The following is an 18,198-nucleotide window of genomic DNA, read 5'->3' as shown; positions in this document are numbered from 1 at the left end:
TTGCTTTAACAACACAGTCATGATTTGCCGAGATATCTTATTACTAGCAGGCATATATTCTTTATTCTCTGCAAAAATGGACTATGCAGTACTGATGATTACAGAGGATCTGACTGCTTCTTCATGGTGTGTAGGACTTCACATTTGGAGTTTATTTTAATTTAATTCAGGCAAAAAAAAAAAAAACTTTCCATTTCCTGACAATCTTTTAAATTACGCTTTTATGGTATTTTTACGGTGTATGAAGTACAACATTGAAAGTGTTGTTTTTAATAAAAATGGAAAGTTGACATAAAATGTATCATGTTGCGTGCTTACTGTGCAATTTAAACTTCTTAATTGTCTTTATAATGAAAATTGTCGCTTAGCTTTAATAAAACGCTGCACAGTAGGAAAGTGGTCTGTTCCAAAATAGATGTCTCGTCAAAAGCGGGTAAATCCGACATAATCTATTGGATGAAAACTACATCACACGGCTGTACTGACAATTTCCTGAGCAGAATCGTGTTCATATTAGGTACTGTAATAATAAGTGTCATTTAAAGAACATAAATTATTTAGAGTGTAAATTAAATGCCTGTTGAAAAAGTGAACACCCCCATTTTCGGCCGAGTTGTAACATTCCACAATTCGGGCTATTCCTGCTCGTCCCTCTTTGTCCGGTGGCGAGAGAGAAGGCCACGACAAATTATGGCTCCATTCGCGTTTTCCCCCACCAATTCGAGTTAAATGCTGGACCAGCAAGCATACGCCGTGCGAGCGAGGACCGGTTTGCCGGCCGTGACCCGCCGGAGAGTTTGAAATTTAAACGGGACGAGCGGCGCGAGCAACGAAGAAAGGGTACAGTTTTTTGCTTCCCCCAAGATAGCTAGCTGTTAGCTTACGAGCTAACGCTAGCACAGTAAAACACCACCTACCCCACTCAGCATGAAACGGTTGCTTGTTCTCTCTTTTTTTTTCTTTTTTTTGTGATGTGAGAAGCGGATACCTGTCATAAATCACAATTACGGGTGTTTAATGGGGTATCTGTGACGTTAAAACCGCGGCTACGAGCGAGCCACTTTGGGGTAACGTGGCTAGTTAGCCACCTAGCACATCTGTAAATGATCATTTTTAGACAGGGGACGGTGAAGCTCTAATTGAGTTTGACCACAATTTAGAGAGCTAAAGGGTTAGCTTAATACCTAGCCTACTTCCGCTTTTTCAAAAAAAATATACATAATTATTATTTTTTTAATCTGGCGTTGATTTGGAGACCATATCCCGGCGTGACAGACCTGGGCCAGTCACCCAACTAGAAGTCGTTGTGACATGTCCCCGAGGTGGTAGACGTCGTCCTCGCCGTCACCGTGGTCATTTTTAACCCCTTTTTCTCTTGCATATGAACGGTGATACGCCACCTCACCGGCAGTAGTGTTAGCTAAATGGCTGCCGAATCGGGGAGACTACTGGCGGGACAAGGAAAACGAGGCAAAGGTAGGAAATTGACTTTCACCCCCCTCATCACCCCTCCTCTCCCAAAAGAACAAAATCCGACTGGATTCATCCATTAGGCTGCACTGGTGCTGTGTTAGCCCCCCCCTTATATGTACCTGACTGTCCCTGGTGGTGGCTGTTTCGCAAAGAGGTTTCTACACTTCTTGCTACAATGGACAGTGAACTCCTACCTTATCGTACAAATTCGTTCACTCACAAGTTATATATAAATTTTTGTGTGGAAACATAACTGCTAGTTTGTGTTATTTCCAGCGTTTCTGCCATCCACAATAGAGAAAAATCCCCAATGTTGGTCAAAATCCTCACTTTTCAGGAATAAAATAAGCATTTGCATTAAATTGCCTCATCAACATTAGCAGGAGGTTGTTCATGCTTAAGGTTTGTTGTTCATTTGTGAAAATAGACACGTGAAGACTGACAACTTATATTTGTTTGTGCAAAAATGTGAGCTTGACCAATTTTTGCCATCGGTTTTTGCAAAGGAGTCACTATTTAACATGAAATTGTTTCATGTTTGTATTAATTCACTCTTAATTTGAAAAATGCAAAGTACCTGTCTCGGCAAGATAATGCGTTAAAAATGTATCCTGAAAAGCTCAATGAATGGGTAAAGTATGATTTATTTATTTTTTCTTCAGTAATAATTAGGTTCCACTGAAATAGAAATTGTGATCAGATGAGTTTGCTAAGGAGTTCACTGGACCGGAGTCTCCTCGTGTTTTTTCCTTTCCTCCTTCCCTCATCTGCCTTGTTTGCGGCCTTTCTCCCACCACATGCTCTTTTCCTTGCGATTCTGGTGGTACCCGCCTGGATGTACAGCATCTTGTCTATGTCGCTTCATTGATTTCATCTCGTCTGTCAAACGTGGGACAGGCTAAATAAATAAATGATTAAAAAAAAAAAGGCCCTGGGTCTATTAAAAAAAAACAAAAAAACAGCTGATCCACTCTGTCACTAAGGGGTATTGGACAATCCAAATGTGGCGCTCCTCTTGGTCGGTGGTCCACCAACTTCATATTAACAAACTCTCCCTTCTTCCCCATCCCTTCTTTTGCTTATTTTTGTTTTTCTTTCAGCCTCACAAATGAAGAGCCCGGAGAAAAAGAAGGCAAGGAAGTCTACATCACAGGTTAGCTCCGTTTGATGACCACAGCGGAATCAATGCAAACACATGAAGCAGCCAGAATGGTCTGGAAAAACAGAATATTGACATTTGAGGTCATCATTGCATGTGAAAAAAAAAAATCTATTTTTCCAAACCTTGACTGAGGACATTTTAGTTGCTGAAAGTTCTCGGCAGGGAACATTTGCAAAAAGATCTAACTAATGCGTAATGTGTGCTTTGTGCTCATACTACATTTCTCTCTGGTTTGATTTAGGCATCGGGGTTCTCACACCTCACAGAGTTTGCACCCCCTCCCACACCCATGGTGGATCACCTGGTGGCCTCCAACCCCTTTGACGATGACTTCGGACCGCCATCTCGACCGAGTGGAGGTGGCGGGCCTGGCGGTCCCCCATTCCTTCCAAGTCCGGGTGCAGGCAGCGGAGGTGGCTATGGTGGGGCAGGACGAATGGGCGGCGGCGGCATGGGTTTTATGGGGGGGCCGGGCGGTGGACAGCCTGGACCTGGACGCAGACCACCGTTTGGACCGCCGTCTAATGCTGGACCGCCTCACCACCAACTTGGCTTTGGGGGGATGCCTGGTTTCGGAGGAGGAGGCGGAAGCGGCGGCGGGGGAGGAGGTGGAGGTGGCGGGTTTCCGCCCGGGGGGCCGTCCCAATTCAATATACCGCCAAACTTCAGTCCGCCAATGCACCCCGGGTCAGGCTTCAACCCCATGTTGTCTCCAGGCGGTATGGGAGGTCCCGGGGGAGGTGGTCCACCCCACCCTCGATTTGGCATGCCGCCACAGCAACAACATGGACAAGGCGGGCACCCTTTCAACAGCCCGCCGTTACCTGGCGGAGGAGGCCCCAGAGGGCCCCCGCATGGGCCCATGCCTCCCATGGGTGGCATGGGGCCTGGTCAGGGCATGAACATGATGAGTGGGATGGGTGGTGGTCCTGGAGGCAACATGTTAGGAGGATTACCAGGCATGCCACCTCAAGGACAATTCCCCCCTTCGCAGGATGGTCCCTATCCTGGTCCAAGCCCACCGGGACCCGGCAACGAGGATGGAAAGAACTTTGGCGGAGGAGGACCTCCCCCTGGCCCTCAGCAGCAGCAACAGCAGCTTAACCTAAACCCGAACGGGCCCCCTCCCTCAAATAACACACCCCCCGGCCCTCCCCCTAACTCTGTTCCACAACAACCTGGAGGAGATTTCCCGGGCCACCCAGACATCCAACAGCCCAACGCCAGCACACCCGGCCAGCCGTCCACAGCACAGCCCCAACCTAATCCCAACTCCTCTCCTAGCGGCCCCCTGAATGGGTCGGGTCAGCCCCAGCACCCACCCCCCAACAATGCCAACACCCCTAACTCGAACAACTCTGGCCAGCAGCAACAACAGTCCACTCCGCCCAACTCTGCCCCGGGATCCATCTCCCACAACCAGCAGAACAACAATCCCAGTACCGGCGGTCCCATGCCCAACGCGGCTCCCAATTCCGGTCAGAACAACATGACAAACAACAATGGCGGCAACAACCCCGGCAGCAACCCTAACCCACCTTCAAACTCCACCTCCACCCCCAACACCCAGTCCCCCTTGCCCCCTGGGCCGTCCGCCCCCACGGCCGGACCCGGCTCGGGCCCGGGAAAACTGGGCGGCCCCGGGATGGTTTTCCCTTGCGGCCTCTGCATGTCGGAGGTACACGACGACCAGGACGCCATCTTGTGCGAGGCATCGTGCCAGCGCTGGTTCCATCGCGACTGCACTGGCCTGACGGAGCCCGCCTACGGGCTGCTGACGCGTGAGAGCGCCGCCGTGTGGGCCTGCGACTTCTGCATCAAGACCAAGGACATCCAGGCCGTATTCGTCCGCCAGGGACTGGGTCAGCTGGTGGCCGCCAACGAGAGCTGAGGATTGGGGTCGGGAAAAAACAAAATATTTGAATGAGCCCTTTACTTGTTCACTACATAACTCTCACTTGACATTCATGCTTATATCTAAAAATAGCACTTTGAGTGAAATAAACGCCTCCCCCCTCGCCACCACAGAAAAAAAAAAAAAATCATGAATGTTATCCGACACACACTCTTTCGGACAACCAGCACTGACACCAACACACTACCTCACACACACTGACTGGCACACAAGCTCCCGCACTGATCAAAAACCACCACACAAGTTAAAATTGAGGCAAATTTCAGTTTGAGTCCCCCCCCCCCCCTTTTGCCCCCCAATGTATTTATTAACATCACACAAAGAGTGCCTGAACTTTTCGTAAATGTTTTCAATCATCATGAGGACAAGAAACAATCGCTGTCAATTGAATCCAAAGCAGAAGCATGCTGGGATTACGTGTTATGTCCCTTCATACCTCACCGAGCATAAATCATTGTAAATATCAGTATAAAAAAAGAGCCAACTGATGAAGAAAACCCAAGTTTAAAAAAAAAAAATGTATATGACATTCAAGTCAACCATTCTGTCTTGACGAATTGTGAACTCAGTGCTTTTCGGACGTCCTTATACTTTGAAAACATGGCGCATCAAGCAATGCAGTAAGTGTCCCATATTGATATTCAGACCTTCCCGGGAACACCAAATGACAAAAAAAAAGTGAAAATTGTGTTTATTGATACTGTCCCTTTCATGATTTAATGTCCAAGTTGCCTTTCTTCTTTATTTCTTGTCTTTATTCTGAACTTTTGAGCTTTTTTGTACTGGCTGATATTTGTGCTGTGCTCTGGCACCGTCTAGCGTAAGCTGGAGGAACAACACCTGGTGGGAAAAAAAAGAAACGGTGAAAATGAGTGAGGTGTGTGTGGGAAGGTATTGAAATTTGAAGTAAAGATTTTTTTTGTAGTTTTGTCTGATTATTAATGCCCGCGTTTCCTCTGGTAATTATTGTATCAAACAAGTGACATAACGGTTGTCTTTCAGGTCCTACTAATACCGCTGGTGAGTAAAAGCAATTTAAAATGTATCATCTATTCTAAATGCAAATGTTTTAGCACTAAAGCATCACCTGTTTGAGTCAATGCCAGGATGCTGTTGAATGAAAGGAGCGAACTGTCCCCTCCTTCTTCCGGAGTCTCCAGCCAATGGCGTGTCTTAGGAGGCGTGGTCACGTCGGTCAGGCGTGTTTGGCAACAGGTTGCTCTGGCAGCGCGGAGCAGGAGACTCCCGATAGTCCCCGTCGTCTCATCCCACCAGGACGCTCCGGGATATTTCCGTGCAGGTAAATTTGCCAATAACTTCATGTTTAATTGCTGCTACGTAAATGTTTAGAATACTGTATTTTTTTTCAATGTTATCATGACGTAGTAATTGAGCACATAAACAAATGGTTCCCAGCGATAATTGGATCGCGGCGCGTTGCGTAAACTCGTTTAAGACGACGTTATTATAGCAACCCTATTCGCTAAATGGGATTCGACGGCGCTTAATGAATGTTTACTTCTCTTCGCATGTGGTTTCGACGCACACCGATACCGACTGACCGGACAGGTGGGTGTGACGCAACCGCCCCAAAGCAGATAGACAAACAGAATTTAAAAGTCTGGAATTCTTGCGCGCTTCATTCATTATTCGTTATGTGCTTTCATCTGTTTTTGCAGCCACTAATAAACCTGACCCTGAAAAAAGTTAAATTAGGGGACACTTAATTGGGTTTACTTTGAGGGTATTTTAATGAAGCTTAATTAGCACATTGTTGCTGTTTTGTACAAGGTGAGCCCCCCTCCTCCTTACGCAAACACCAAAGGAATGCTACACGCGAGGATAGCGTCTCCTTTGTTGCATTTTCCCTTTAATTAGATAACCCGCAGACTGTAAACATCTGGTTGTCATTTTTGAATTGGCCTTGGAGCGCTTTGAAAAAGATGCACCCGTTTTGTAATCTGCTTATCTGACACCTAACTGCGTTCATTCATCTTAATTATTGATGCACATCACACAATCCCATTGAGATGTCGTGTCCCCAATTCTAAAAAAATATCACCCAAACACAGTAATTGATTATCAGCCCGTTTATCGGTAACTGTTGTTCATTATTGGCCAACCCCGTGCTTCTTTCTTTTCTACTCCCTGGAGGTAATACTCCAGTTAGGGAGAGAAAGTAATAGCATCCAAGGAGGAAGCAAGTGGGCAGCTTGGCCTGTTCGTCAACATTCCCGCCTTGGTTTGCACAGTTGTTGCTGCGCTACTGGTAGTCTATCAAGAAACAGAAGCACACTATCTCTTTCTCTGTACTCATCCAGCCATCCTCACTACTTGTGAGGGTGCAGTCCCCCTCAGTGGCTGTCGTGTCCTCTTAATCACTCTGTATTCTATCCAAAGGCAAAGCACGCGCCACGCCGTGTGTAAAGGGACTGTCTGGAATCCGAGGAATGTTTTTTTTTTTTTCCCCCTCTTAACTGGGAGAGCGAAACAAAGGCTAACTTTGATTCCCAAGGTAATGCATGTTACACTATAACTGGTCAGTTAGAGCAGGTTAGACATTTCCTGGCGAGGGTCGCGGCTGGAACCATAAAGTCTTGAGAATCCATTTTTGCAGTCGGAAATTAAAATAATCCATTCCGGGATGAAACTCTTTCCACCAGACAAAAAAATATGGACTATAACCAAAGAACAAGCAAGTGTTGGCAAAATCTGAGCGGTTTCGAACTTTGCTGATATTTTGCCTTTATCGCCCTGTGAGGACGAGTGTATTTGTGCACTGTCTCGCTGATGCCACTCAAAGTCAACACGCATCGCCTGAATGACTCCTTGGATAACAGTCTGGCAAAGAGCGAGGGGAGGCCCATTGCAGACATAGAACCTTTTTGTTTTACGCTTCGCAGAGCCACAACAATAGAGACGAATATTGCCTCATCCTGAGTCTACTCTTCTTCCACTTTCATTATTCTTAAACATGCCAAGGAGAGCCACCTGCTTTCCAGTCATGCCAGCAAGCGTAAATACGCAACAGTCATTGGCAGGAGTCAAGCATTTTTCCAAACTTTGATGTTGCTGTGGAAAAACACACGGGTTACTAATTGTGTTCATTAAAACTCCCGCAGTGTAAAAACCTCATTAATGCCATTAGTGATGTGAACCAGATCATATGAAAGTCTTAAAATCTTCTTACAACGGCGAAAGCATTTCCCTGGACTGCTCGAGTGGAAACAAGTCAGTTATCTAAACAATGCTAGAATTTTTTTTTTTTGCGTGTGTGTGTTTGTCATGCGTACGAGAGAAAGTGTACACTGAATTCGAGTTTGTTTTGTGTGTGCTTAGAACACACCTCGCAGGGATGGAAAGTGATCCACTAGCATGAACACAAAACATTCCCGTTAAGAAGGAAGTTGAACCTATACTTAAGAGATGGAATTTTGAAACAGGAGTACAAGCATCCCTGGGGGTAGATGAGGGCACTTCTGGGTTGCATGAGAGTTTTACAGGGTTTCTACAGGTATCAGCAGCTTTTTAATGTCGTGGCAGAGAGAGTATTTTTTTTTCAGTTTAAGGGAAAATTAATTGGAACATGATACAACTTTTTGCCTGATTCTTACTCATTTGCAAAATGTTACTTGCCTTCATTTTTTTAGATTTTACAAGGATAGACATTGTCATTAGTGACAATTGCTCAGCAAATGTCAGAAATCAAATTGCAAATAAAACTATAAATGCAGTTACAAAATGTAATAAATCAAGGCGTGACTGGCACAGCACTGTCTTTATTGTACAGCATTTTGGTTGAATACGAGCTTTTTAAATGTGCTTTATAAATAAAGTTTGACTTGACTGGAAATGACCCTCCATCTCTTGTTGTGATCCTGAGCACAGATAATTCACCTCATTTCCATTTCCTTGTCCTATCAGGCTACCTGCGCACCAGGGAGTGGACATGAGCACCCTATCCGCCGACAGGAAGCCCCTCGTTGACTATGGCGTTCAGATCCGCTTCATCAAGGACCTTCAGGACACCGGCGGCGCATCGCCGGACAAATCCAAAGGAAGCACCGTCCCCTCGCCCCATCCCGCCAGCAAATACGGAGTGGCTGTGCGTGTTCAGGGGATTTCCGGGCAACCGTACGTGGTACTGAACGACGGCGCCAAAGACTCGTACGGCGTTCAGCTTAACACGCCGGCCGCCGGCCCGGCGACGCCCTCGACACCATACAAGAGTGTTCCCAAAAGCAACGGAGCAGCAGAGTTCACAACCCCTCACAGCACAGGTGTAAGTAAGGCACATTCTCCCGAGGATGAGGAAGGGGAAATCTACCAGAGCCCCTTGAGAAGACCTCCAGGGGACGGTCAGGCAGGGAGTCATGGCGAGGAGGAGACCAGGACCGCAGAACCCAAAGCCAAAGCGAGCGAAGCGCGGAAAGATCAGGATCGGACTAGTAAGGACGAGTACAATGAAGCCGGGTTAAAACCAGTCAAGGTGAACGGTGCTGGCCCCAGGGGGTTCCGACAAAACGGATTGACAACGTCCCCTGCAAAATACACCAACCAACAGGTTCCGGAACCTCCGACGGATCCCTCGTTGTTGACCGACGAGAAGCCGATCGACACGAACTCCCTTGCTCCGATCAATAAGCTCATCAGTAAATTCAACAACAGAACATCAAGCGGGGCCCCCCAGGCCAGGGGCCGGAGCGGCGCCCGGCAGCAGCTCAAGTTTGACGAACGCAAGCGCTCCAAAAGCCTGGACGCCCGCAAGGAGACCTCCCGGCCTTCGCCGCCTTCGCCGACCTTCAATCCGTACGCGTCCACTCTGTCTTCCGACTCGTCAAATCACGACCCCGCACCGCGGGAGGCCACGCGGGCGAGCTTCACGTCACAGGCAAAATACCCCGCCAAGGAGGCCTCTCCCGTCATAGCCAAAAAACCCGTAAGGTCCCGTAAGATCACGACGGGTTTACTTGTTAACAGGTTTTCTCACACTTGTCATTTTCCCCTTTCAAGGAGATACCACCCAGGGTCCAAAAAGTCATCGGCGGTGGGGAAAAACCTCAAGCCAGGCAAGCTATTTACAACGGTCTCAAAGACGGGTAAATAAGTCTACCAAGACACCGGGATCGGACTATAAGCATGTAATCCACTGTAGAGTAATCCAACCATCTGTTCGTCTCCCATCAGCACCAGTGCAAATGAAGCATCCCTTGTCTACCAGACAACCAGCACCTTAAAGGTACACTTAAGACGGTATCACCATTCAATTCGATTTTTGGGTCTACAATTCGATTCAGAATAGATTTTCAATTTAAACTGATGTTTGATTTAGTTAAAATGACTTCTTTACAGATGTGCAATGAATCCTACTTTTTCAGTCTACTTGGCAAGAAAATAATACCAAAAGGAGACAAAGTGTACTTTTTTTTTACATTAAGTTTTGATTTGTAAGGAACAAGCCTGCGTACCTGCGAGCATATGAGAAACATTATTAGTCCCAATCAGTAGACATTCAAAGCCCATTCATTAGCAATGGTGAGAAAAGTCACATTCACTTTTGCGGCAGTGTGGCTTTCGTGCATCACTCGAGTTTGTAAAACGCGTGTTATTTACAGAGGCCATAAAATTTTGCTCTGTTGCATTATACCTTTCCAGCAAGATAGTAAGTATGTTATAGTCTTTGCGCTCACTGTGTAAAACAAGAAACTGCATTATAGTTTGTTTAACCAAAAAAAAAAAGAAGCTAATCAATTGACAGCTAACAATTAGCCAATACTACGCTGGCGAGGTTTTGCATTTGGGTCAGAGTGTGTCTGGTGTAATGTTCCGCTAATGAAGCAAACAGATGGCTGGCAACGTATCCTCATTTGGGACAAAATGCAGCAAGGCGCACCGTTTCACTCAGTCCTCTTTTGTCAGCTCACGCAATGATTTAGGGACCGTGTCAATCGCGCCGCTCTTTAAGATGAACGCCGCCAACCTTCTTTGAAGCGTGCCAGCTTTTCTGCATAAATCTCCACGCGAGCCCACCCCTGATTGTGAGAGTTATGGTCTTGTTGTGTTGTCGCCTGGTCGCTAGGCAACCATGCAAATGCATGGTCATTGAGAAGCATTAATTTTTAAGGCGGATTGGAACCCGGCACTTACCGGGGGGCTTTTTCGTACCGCACAGGGGTCCTAAAGTGGCCCGGTGTTCTTTATGACCGCCCACACTATTTTGCATTTTTAATGTGCTGACGCACTAATTAGCAAAATGATGAAGTAGGCATTTGGTTACGTAAAGTTAGGATGATTAAAATGCATTTTCGTGAATTTCCAGCGATGCACATTTTATAGGAAGGTCGAGGTTTATTAGCTTTTATTCTATTTTTTTTGCAAGTTGCACAAGACCACCCTGTTCCTTGTAGTTCAGCGAACAGTTCTTGGTAACAAATGTGCCGGGGAATAAATTATTTTTATGATTTCCTGTGGGAATAATTGGATTGGAAGGGCCTTGGACATTCTACTCTATTTCCATTTTGTGATCCTCACGGAATATGCTGTTAATATCTTGGGTTTCCTGTGTGTGTTTGTGCGCGTGTTTACTGCAGTGTTACGTTGGTCTCTGACACTGTGGTTTGTTTGCCTGCCCCAATAATGCCAGTGTTGGGTTACACAACTCCTTTGCTTTTGTCTCCATTGTGTGACATCATGCTTGCTTTTAACAGTGGAAACATAACATTTTCTTGCTCGAGTTTTTTTTTTTTTGACTCCATAGGAAAATGAGCTGCCGATGAAGCCCTATTCATTTACTGTCTTATAATTTAAGATTGTCCGTATTCTTAAATTACACAACAATGAAGTGGTTATTTTTATTACATTTTATTGTTTAAGAAGCATATGTTAAGAGGAATTGAAAAATTCATTGAACACCAGGCAGCTCTTGCTCTCATTATTGTAACACTTAAGCTCCGCTCCCTATTGAAGTTTAACGGCCCAACAAAACAGCAACCTAATCCTTTCACTACGGATTTTTTTATGTATTTAAAAAAAACTTTATGGTGTATTTTAAGTGTTTATAAGTCTAGGATACTTGGAAAATTAGACAAAAAAAATAGTAAAAAAAAAAAAAAATCCCACCTCCATAGATTAGTTCAGAGGCCCTAATAATAATAACAATAATGATAATAACAATAATATAAATGTGCCAGAGAAGCGAAAATGACCACCAAACTCCTACAATACATAGTAATCAGTGTAATCTATAGTAACAAACATATATAGCATAAAAGGCAGCATCTCTCACTATGTGTCGCTCCCTTCATGAGGTTGCTGGCCGGCCACAAAACTTGCTGGTGCTGTAGACTATCCTTAGAAAGTGAATAAATGGCCAAAAACAGCCATTTTACTAACATTAAATTGCAAAACACTGCTCTCATTAACACCTGTTCCTCTTATCAAATGAGTCCCTGTTGAAACCCAGTATTCATATTAATAATTCCACCCTGCGGGCGAATTCTTTACTACTGACGTTGATTGTCCGAATGTTTGCTCCCATATACACCTTTTCACCATGTAAGCATAGTCTACAGTAAAACGTTGTAGCTAATAAATGAAATGTTACTGTTAACTTGGCCGGCTCGGTGCAAAACCTCGCCTCCTCAACTCCGAAACCAAAACGAAACGAATAGACGTGGATAAGGTCGGTGTGTATTTATACTTTTGCACAGGCGGTACGGGGGCGGTGTAGAGGAGGTACAAACTTCTTCTGTCATCATCAGTTCTCTCTCAAGTCATGTTTATCCGCTTGGGCACGCAGAATAAGCAATGCACCGCATCAATGAAGGAAAAGAACACATTGAGGGTTTAAGGCGAGACAGCAACATTGTAACATGCTTAAAAGCTCCAAAAAGTTGACTTTTCATGCTTAGCGCCTTTTAAAAGCAAAGTGAAGCAACTGTGTTTTTATTCTTTTATCATTTCTGACTGAAGAATGGCAGACAACTTAGTATTACTAAGGCGCCTGTTTTCAAATCCGAAAAAAAAAATCCAGATGCCGCCTTAAAAAGTGGCAAAATTCGTTTCCAAATTACAGTGTACTTTTTTTGTTTGTGTATGTTGCTGTAATGAGCGTATAATAAGATACTCGCTTGTATAGATAACCCTTCTGCATCCTTGACAAATGTGGGCGGCGGTGGGCGAACGACACCGCAGCTTTGTGTGTGTGTGAGTGTGTGTGTGTGTGTTTGTCTTGACAAATTCACAGCACGTCGCTGGTTCGACCGGTTCTCCGCAAGACGCTCACAAAGAAACTAGGGCAAAGAAAAGACAGCTAATCCAGAGCGAATAATGTATGTTGTAAGGTTGACTCGGCTGTGCGTGTTTGTGCGCAGAAGGATGGAATCCAGAAGAAATTTACCACGGTGGAGCTCGAGGAGCAACTCGCTCACTACAAGAAGGAACTGCAACGAGCGCATGAAGAGTAAGGACGAGTGTCCGAATCAAATGCCCCGCTATGCAAATCTTGAAAAAGAAAGTCTAAGATAATCGTAATAAACAGATCCCATTTAATCCACAAATATATTCGTAAAAGTAAAATGGCCTCTGTTCACGCGTAGGTTGGCCGAGGAGCGCATCGGTCGAGAGATAGCCGAATCTCGCCTACGTCTGCAAGAAGATCAACTGGCCGAGCTCCAGGAGGCGCTCAGAAGGGTCTCGGAAACGGCGTCCCACCCCGATGCGCTCACGGCGGTAATGAGGCAACGCTTTTACCCAACTTGTGTATTCAGGGAATCCAATCAATATTCTGACTGAGCGCTTCATTTGAAAATGTAAAAAACAATATAAAAATATTTTGGTAAACGCCACTGATAAAACAATGTATTACGGTTTATAAACCTGACAAGTAAAATAGCATTAAAATGAAAAAAAAAAAGGAAAAAAATACAGAAAAATTGTAAATGAACATAGCAATATATTAATGTTTCAATAATTACAATATTGATTACATCTAAATAATTAAAGTCACGCAATATACAGCAGCCACAGTAAGAAACAAAAATATAGACTAAAACGTGATTTATCAAAAATGTTGTGATTTATGAAAAATATCGAAATTATAGACATTTCAATACAATTTATGATGAAATAGTTCCTCAAGCCTCAGGAATCAACCAATTACGGCTGAGCTACCTAACGTCACATGATCAAACTCAGAAATCAGGTGAGCCGTCATTGGTCACTACATGAGCCCTGAGCAACTGGCAAAATGGCAAGTGGCAAAATGGCCGCCACCTGAGATTGATAAGAATGTATGGATTTTGTTGCATCATACGTAGTCCACAAACATTCAAGACCAGACATTCAATCTCAGGCACTTATACATGCCTTCTACAATTTTTTTAAAGGGGCATCCTAAAATGGCCGGTGATGAATGAATTAAGAAAAAATATATCACTTTAAAGCGACAGTGTATAAGATTTTAATTAAAAATGAATGAATTAAATGATTGTAAATTTCAAAAACTTGCAAACGAATATGTTCCTAAAGACCAACCGTATGTTTTAAAAATACTCATAGGTCTAGTTATCATGAAATTATACTACATGGGGGTGGCACTTGTCTGGAGTTGGCCATGTTTGTTATAGCTATGTACAACGCTAAATGCAGCACCCCCTGCTGTCCGTAATGAAAAACAGCCAAAATCTTACATACTATTCCTTTAAGAAATGAGGCACAAAAGCAAAAGCACAAAAGCAGCATCTTTATAACTGAGTGTTTTTGTGTGGCAAAAGGACGTGGCGAGTCTGCAGGCGGAGCTTGCCGAGGCGTCGGCGCGGCGTCGGCACCAGGACGAGACTCTGCGGCAGCGAGAGCGCGAGCTGACGGCCCTGAAGGGGGCGCTCAAGGAGGAGGTGGAGTGTCACGACCGCGAGATGGAGATGCTCCGGGAGCAGTACGGTCAAGACATGAGCAACCTCAGGAAAACCATGGAGCAGCTGACGCAGGTGCAACATCTATTTGCCTTACTTTACTCTCGCCTAAAAATAGCGGGATGCTCTCTTGATCCCCCTCAGCCAATCAGGCAGCGACAAAAGACGGTTAGGGCTCAGCCCCTGACTTTAAAGAGAATCCCGCCACTTGTGATCATCGGCAAAATCTTTTCAAAATTCTCCTTTCAGCAGATTTTTGGGTTCGCCTTACGTGCACTATTTCTAGGATGTGTGAGGCCAAGTTTGAAGGATGTATCCGAGGAGACGTGTTGCGCGGGGGGGAGAAAAATAAAAAAAGCGCAGTCTGGGAAGAAAAAACGGCAGGCAGACACTTTTGACACTTGCGCTTCTTCTTATCAGGGTGCATTTTTACTCACCGTACAGGAAGCTGACGGCTGACTGTGAAAGAAACTTCAAACTTGGGATGTATTTTAAAATCATAAGTAACGACTTGGTGGAGCAGCGTGTAGCTCATTATCCAAGTTTATTATTTTACGCTCTGCTGGGAGCTACGAGGCTTTAGTTTTTAATGTATATTTTATATTACTTACATTTAAAATTCACTCTTTTCAATATTTTTCTGTTGTAGGTATTACATTTTTTCAATGCTTATATATTTTTTCAAATAGTCTTTTTTTAATAATTTTGTATTTTCATCCATGAAATTAATGTTTCATTTAAAAGTAGAGCTTTTTAAAATATTTCTACAGCTTATCACGAACTGAAAGAAATAATACATTAATAAATGCATGTTTTTATATTTTATATGTATAATGATATACATTTAAAAATATTTTTATCAATTTAGTTTATTTTTCCTATTCTTTTTAAATATTTTGGCGCATATTTGAAAATTACATTGTATCATTATTTTTCTCATTTTCTTTAATTAGGTTTTCATTCACAGATATTTTATAATTCATCTATTATTCGTAGGTTTTATTCTATTTTTATTTTCAAAACAATATTTACATAGAAAGCATTTTTTCAGATTTGTGTATTTGTTGTTTCATTTCCATTTTTTTGTATGCTTTTCTAATCTTAACCATTTTGGAGGTTACCCCTAAAATATACATATATATTTTTTTTTTTAAACAAACAGTATTTTTCTGGGACGAACTCTTTTTGGGACTATTGACCATTAGCTGTCGCAGGCGATTTTTGTTTATTAAAAGTATTATAAGTGTGAGATAATTCTTCCTTACGAGAGGGATAATCTAAAAAAAAGAATGTCTTTTGTCAGTCCCAGGAGCAGATCGAGGAGGAGCGCGAGCGTGTTAATGCAACCCTCGTGAGCCTGGAGGAGGAGCTGGACAGCTGCAGGGATCAAGGAGAACACTGGAAGTCGCAGCTGGACGCCACCTCGCAAGAGCTGCAACAAACCCAACAAAAGTGAGACTTGCTTGCGTCACTTTGCCTTCTTTCACTCCGCTGAAAGAAAAGTTACATCTTTTATTTAAATTGTAAAGAAAAATGGAAATATATTCTCTGATTGAGATATTGAGGTACCGCATTTTCTGCATTACAAGGCGCACCAGATTATAAGGCACACCTACAATAAATGGCATATTTTAAAACTTTTTATAAACTGGGTGCACCGCATTATAAAGCACATAGAACAGAAGCTATAGTAGTGGTTGCGGTGGCGTTATTCATCAACTAGATGAAACTGCGCTAAAGGGAATGTCAACAAAACAGTCAGTCAAACTTGTCAAAAATACCTCTTGATTTCATTAAAAGACTGTTTATATGAATGGCAAGCCAATTACTGATTATTATTTGTATTTTGAATCAGATTACAACCAAAAACATGAAAAAAAATTGTCATTTTTTGCGCCTTGTCTCCACATAAATTGCTTCAAAATTGGAGCAAATATAGCATAGAAAATTTTCAAACAGGTGTGATAAAGATTTTAATTGTAAAAAAGACATGTCTGAAATGCAAAGGTATAAATTGAATTTACGTGGCGATTGTTTTTATTTTTTTCGTCCCCCAAAAATGAAAACTCACGGTTTATGCACTGTATAAGGCGCACCAGACTATAAGGCGCATGATGATGTAAAGTAACCGTCTTTTGGGGAAAAAAGACAATAAAAAATTACAAAAAAATGACCTTTTTTTTTTTTTTTTTTTTTTTACTTAATTCCCATTTAAACTTTTCAGCAACTCATCAACTAGCCATAAAGATATGGCCGCGCAATAATCTGTGCAGTATCAGCAGATATCCTTTTATACATTCCGTGTTATCTTTTGGAGCGGGCCTTTATGCACATTTGCTGTTTACTTCTTCCACGGTTGTCATAACACATTCCAGCCTTGGCCCAACATCAAGCAACATTTCCATTTGATGTTTCCCTTTTTTGTCCATTTTTTTTTATATCCCACAGTTCCAAGCAGTATCGGTAGAGATGTTATTCTACACTTTTATTGGATTCTCCTTTAGCTCTCCTCTATTTTTAACACCTGCACTTTTCATCCGGCAGGCCGCGGATGCACTCCGGCAGTCACATGTGAGGAAAGAGTGTTTGCCTTTGTGTAGATGTAGCTTCAAATCAGACAAGCAGTCATTTTTAGAGTTTTGTTTTTATTATTATTATTGGATGTGTGAACGTGTTGAATCCCTTGACTTACTAACAGCAATCACAAACCCAATCCCCCCTGAAATCGTTTTCAAAATTGATTAAAAAAATCAAAAGGTAAGTGTTCTTAGAACCTTTGTGCTATTACCTCCAGTGTGTGTGTTTTTTTTTGTGTGTGTGTGTGGCTCCTTATAGCTAGCTCCTTATTAGCATCCTCTAGAACTGGGTTGTTGTCTCTCCCGCAGGCTTCTGAAGTGTCAGTTGGAGAAAGAGGAGTTTGAGAGCAAGCTCAAGGGGGTCCAGAACTCGCCCTCGTCGGCCGAGGTAATGCAACAACTCTTTGGGTAGCGTGTCTCAACAAGCGTAAGCTACTCTATTAATCAATCCGAAGCATACAAAAAAGTTCATAGCGTGTTTATAAAGCATTTTCGACATGAAAGAGCTTTCCAGCTCTTTGTACGCCCACTGATTAATCCTCATCCTCCAGGAGCTTCAGCGTTGCCATGACGACCTGCGCCAGGCCCGTCTGGCGGCGGACGAGCAGAAGGACGCCCTCCGCCACAAGAGCGAGACCCTGGAAGCCCTGAAGAGGGAGAGTGGCGAGCGCGAAACCCAGCTCCTGGCGCAGATTGCCGAAGTCAAGGCGCAGAAGGCCGAGCTGGAGAAGGCTCTCCAAAAAGCCAAAGAGGTGACCAACGCCATTTGCAGTGATATTTTGATTGTTTTTTTTTTTTTTTTTTAAAGAAAAAAATCTTATAAACTTTGATTCCCCAAACGTACGATGCACCTGTGTATAGGGCGCGCTTTTACTTTTAGGGTTTTTCATATTTTCTTGTATTCATAAGTCATATTTTTGTTAGGCATTAAGCGTGTGTCAGGTTTCCCACATTATGAGCAGACCACGAACGCTGGGCCAGTGCAACATTGAATGCGCTTGAATCAGTTGTTTTTCGAGTTAATTTTGCTATAAAATACCCAAAGTTGCGCACCATGCGCGTTTTATCAAGTTTATGATTGTGAGTAAATGCAAAAAGACCATAATTAATAAGCCAGTCAATGGAATACCTTTCCGTGTTCTCTTATCGGCGCATTCTCAA

General features: G+C 43.5%; 2 protein-coding genes across 7 annotated transcripts in view; both read left to right on the top strand.

Annotated features, from left to right (window-relative positions):
• The first annotated feature begins 688 nt into the window (after positions 1-688).
• On the top strand, positions 689-5,474 carry pygo2 (pygopus homolog 2 (Drosophila)). 3 transcript variants are annotated; one of them, XM_088405566.1, is made up of 4 exons: positions 692-840; positions 1,412-1,476; positions 2,574-2,626; positions 2,877-5,474. In XM_088405566.1, exons 2-4 carry the CDS (start codon positions 1,425-1,427, stop codon positions 4,524-4,526), a joined length of 1,755 nt encoding a protein of 584 aa, XP_088261692.1. In that variant the 5' UTR covers positions 692-840; positions 1,412-1,424; the 3' UTR covers positions 4,527-5,474. The 3 variants fall into 3 exon arrangements, with proteins under 3 accessions (XP_088261691.1, XP_088261692.1, XP_088261693.1); XM_088405567.1 differs by having other exon boundaries at positions 693-840; positions 1,415-1,476; XM_088405565.1 differs by having other exon boundaries at positions 689-1,476.
• Positions 5,475-5,696: 222 nt separating this feature from the next.
• Positions 5,697-18,198, top strand: part of cgnb (cingulin b) — a 19,507-nt gene continuing 7,005 nt past the window's right edge. The window contains exons 1-11 of one of the 4 annotated variants that reach the window (XM_088405271.1): positions 5,697-5,850; positions 8,475-9,489; positions 9,564-9,649; positions 9,738-9,789; positions 12,926-13,011; positions 13,148-13,280; positions 14,324-14,536; positions 15,765-15,913; positions 17,006-17,032; positions 17,347-17,425; positions 17,589-17,789. In XM_088405271.1, the coding sequence (XP_088261397.1) occupies positions 5,714-5,850; positions 8,475-9,489; positions 9,564-9,649; positions 9,738-9,789; positions 12,926-13,011; positions 13,148-13,280; positions 14,324-14,536; positions 15,765-15,913; positions 17,006-17,032; positions 17,347-17,425; positions 17,589-17,789 (2,178 nt within the window). In that variant the 5' untranslated portion in view covers positions 5,697-5,713. Of the gene's footprint in view, positions 5,851-8,474; positions 9,490-9,563; positions 9,650-9,737; positions 9,790-12,922; positions 13,012-13,147; positions 13,281-14,323; positions 14,537-15,764; positions 15,914-17,005; positions 17,033-17,346; positions 17,426-17,588; positions 17,790-18,198 lie in introns of all 4 variants that reach the window. The other 3 variants (XM_088405272.1, XM_088405270.1, XM_088405273.1) reach the window with 3 other exon arrangements.

This window comes from Hippichthys cyanospilos, chromosome 21 (genome assembly GCF_059441005.1).
Source record: "Hippichthys cyanospilos isolate Australia breed blue-spotted pipefish chromosome 21, RoL_Hcya_1.0, whole genome shotgun sequence".
NCBI lineage: Eukaryota > Metazoa > Chordata > Actinopteri > Syngnathiformes > Syngnathidae > Hippichthys > Hippichthys cyanospilos.
This window is presented reverse-complemented; position numbering and strand designations above follow the sequence as displayed.

Bases quoted from the DNA above. Each gene is read 5' to 3' on its own strand.
- pygo2 (XM_088405565.1), top strand. From the start codon at position 1,425: ATGGCTGCCGAATCGGGGAGACTACTGGCGGGACAAGGAAAACGAGGC. The intron at 1,477-2,573 runs GTAGGAAATTGA...TTTTTCTTTCAG, and splicing joins ACAAGGAAAACGAGGCAAAG to CCTCACAAATGAAGAGCCCG. The intron at 2,627-2,876 runs GTTAGCTCCGTT...GGTTTGATTTAG, and splicing joins CAAGGAAGTCTACATCACAG to GCATCGGGGTTCTCACACCT.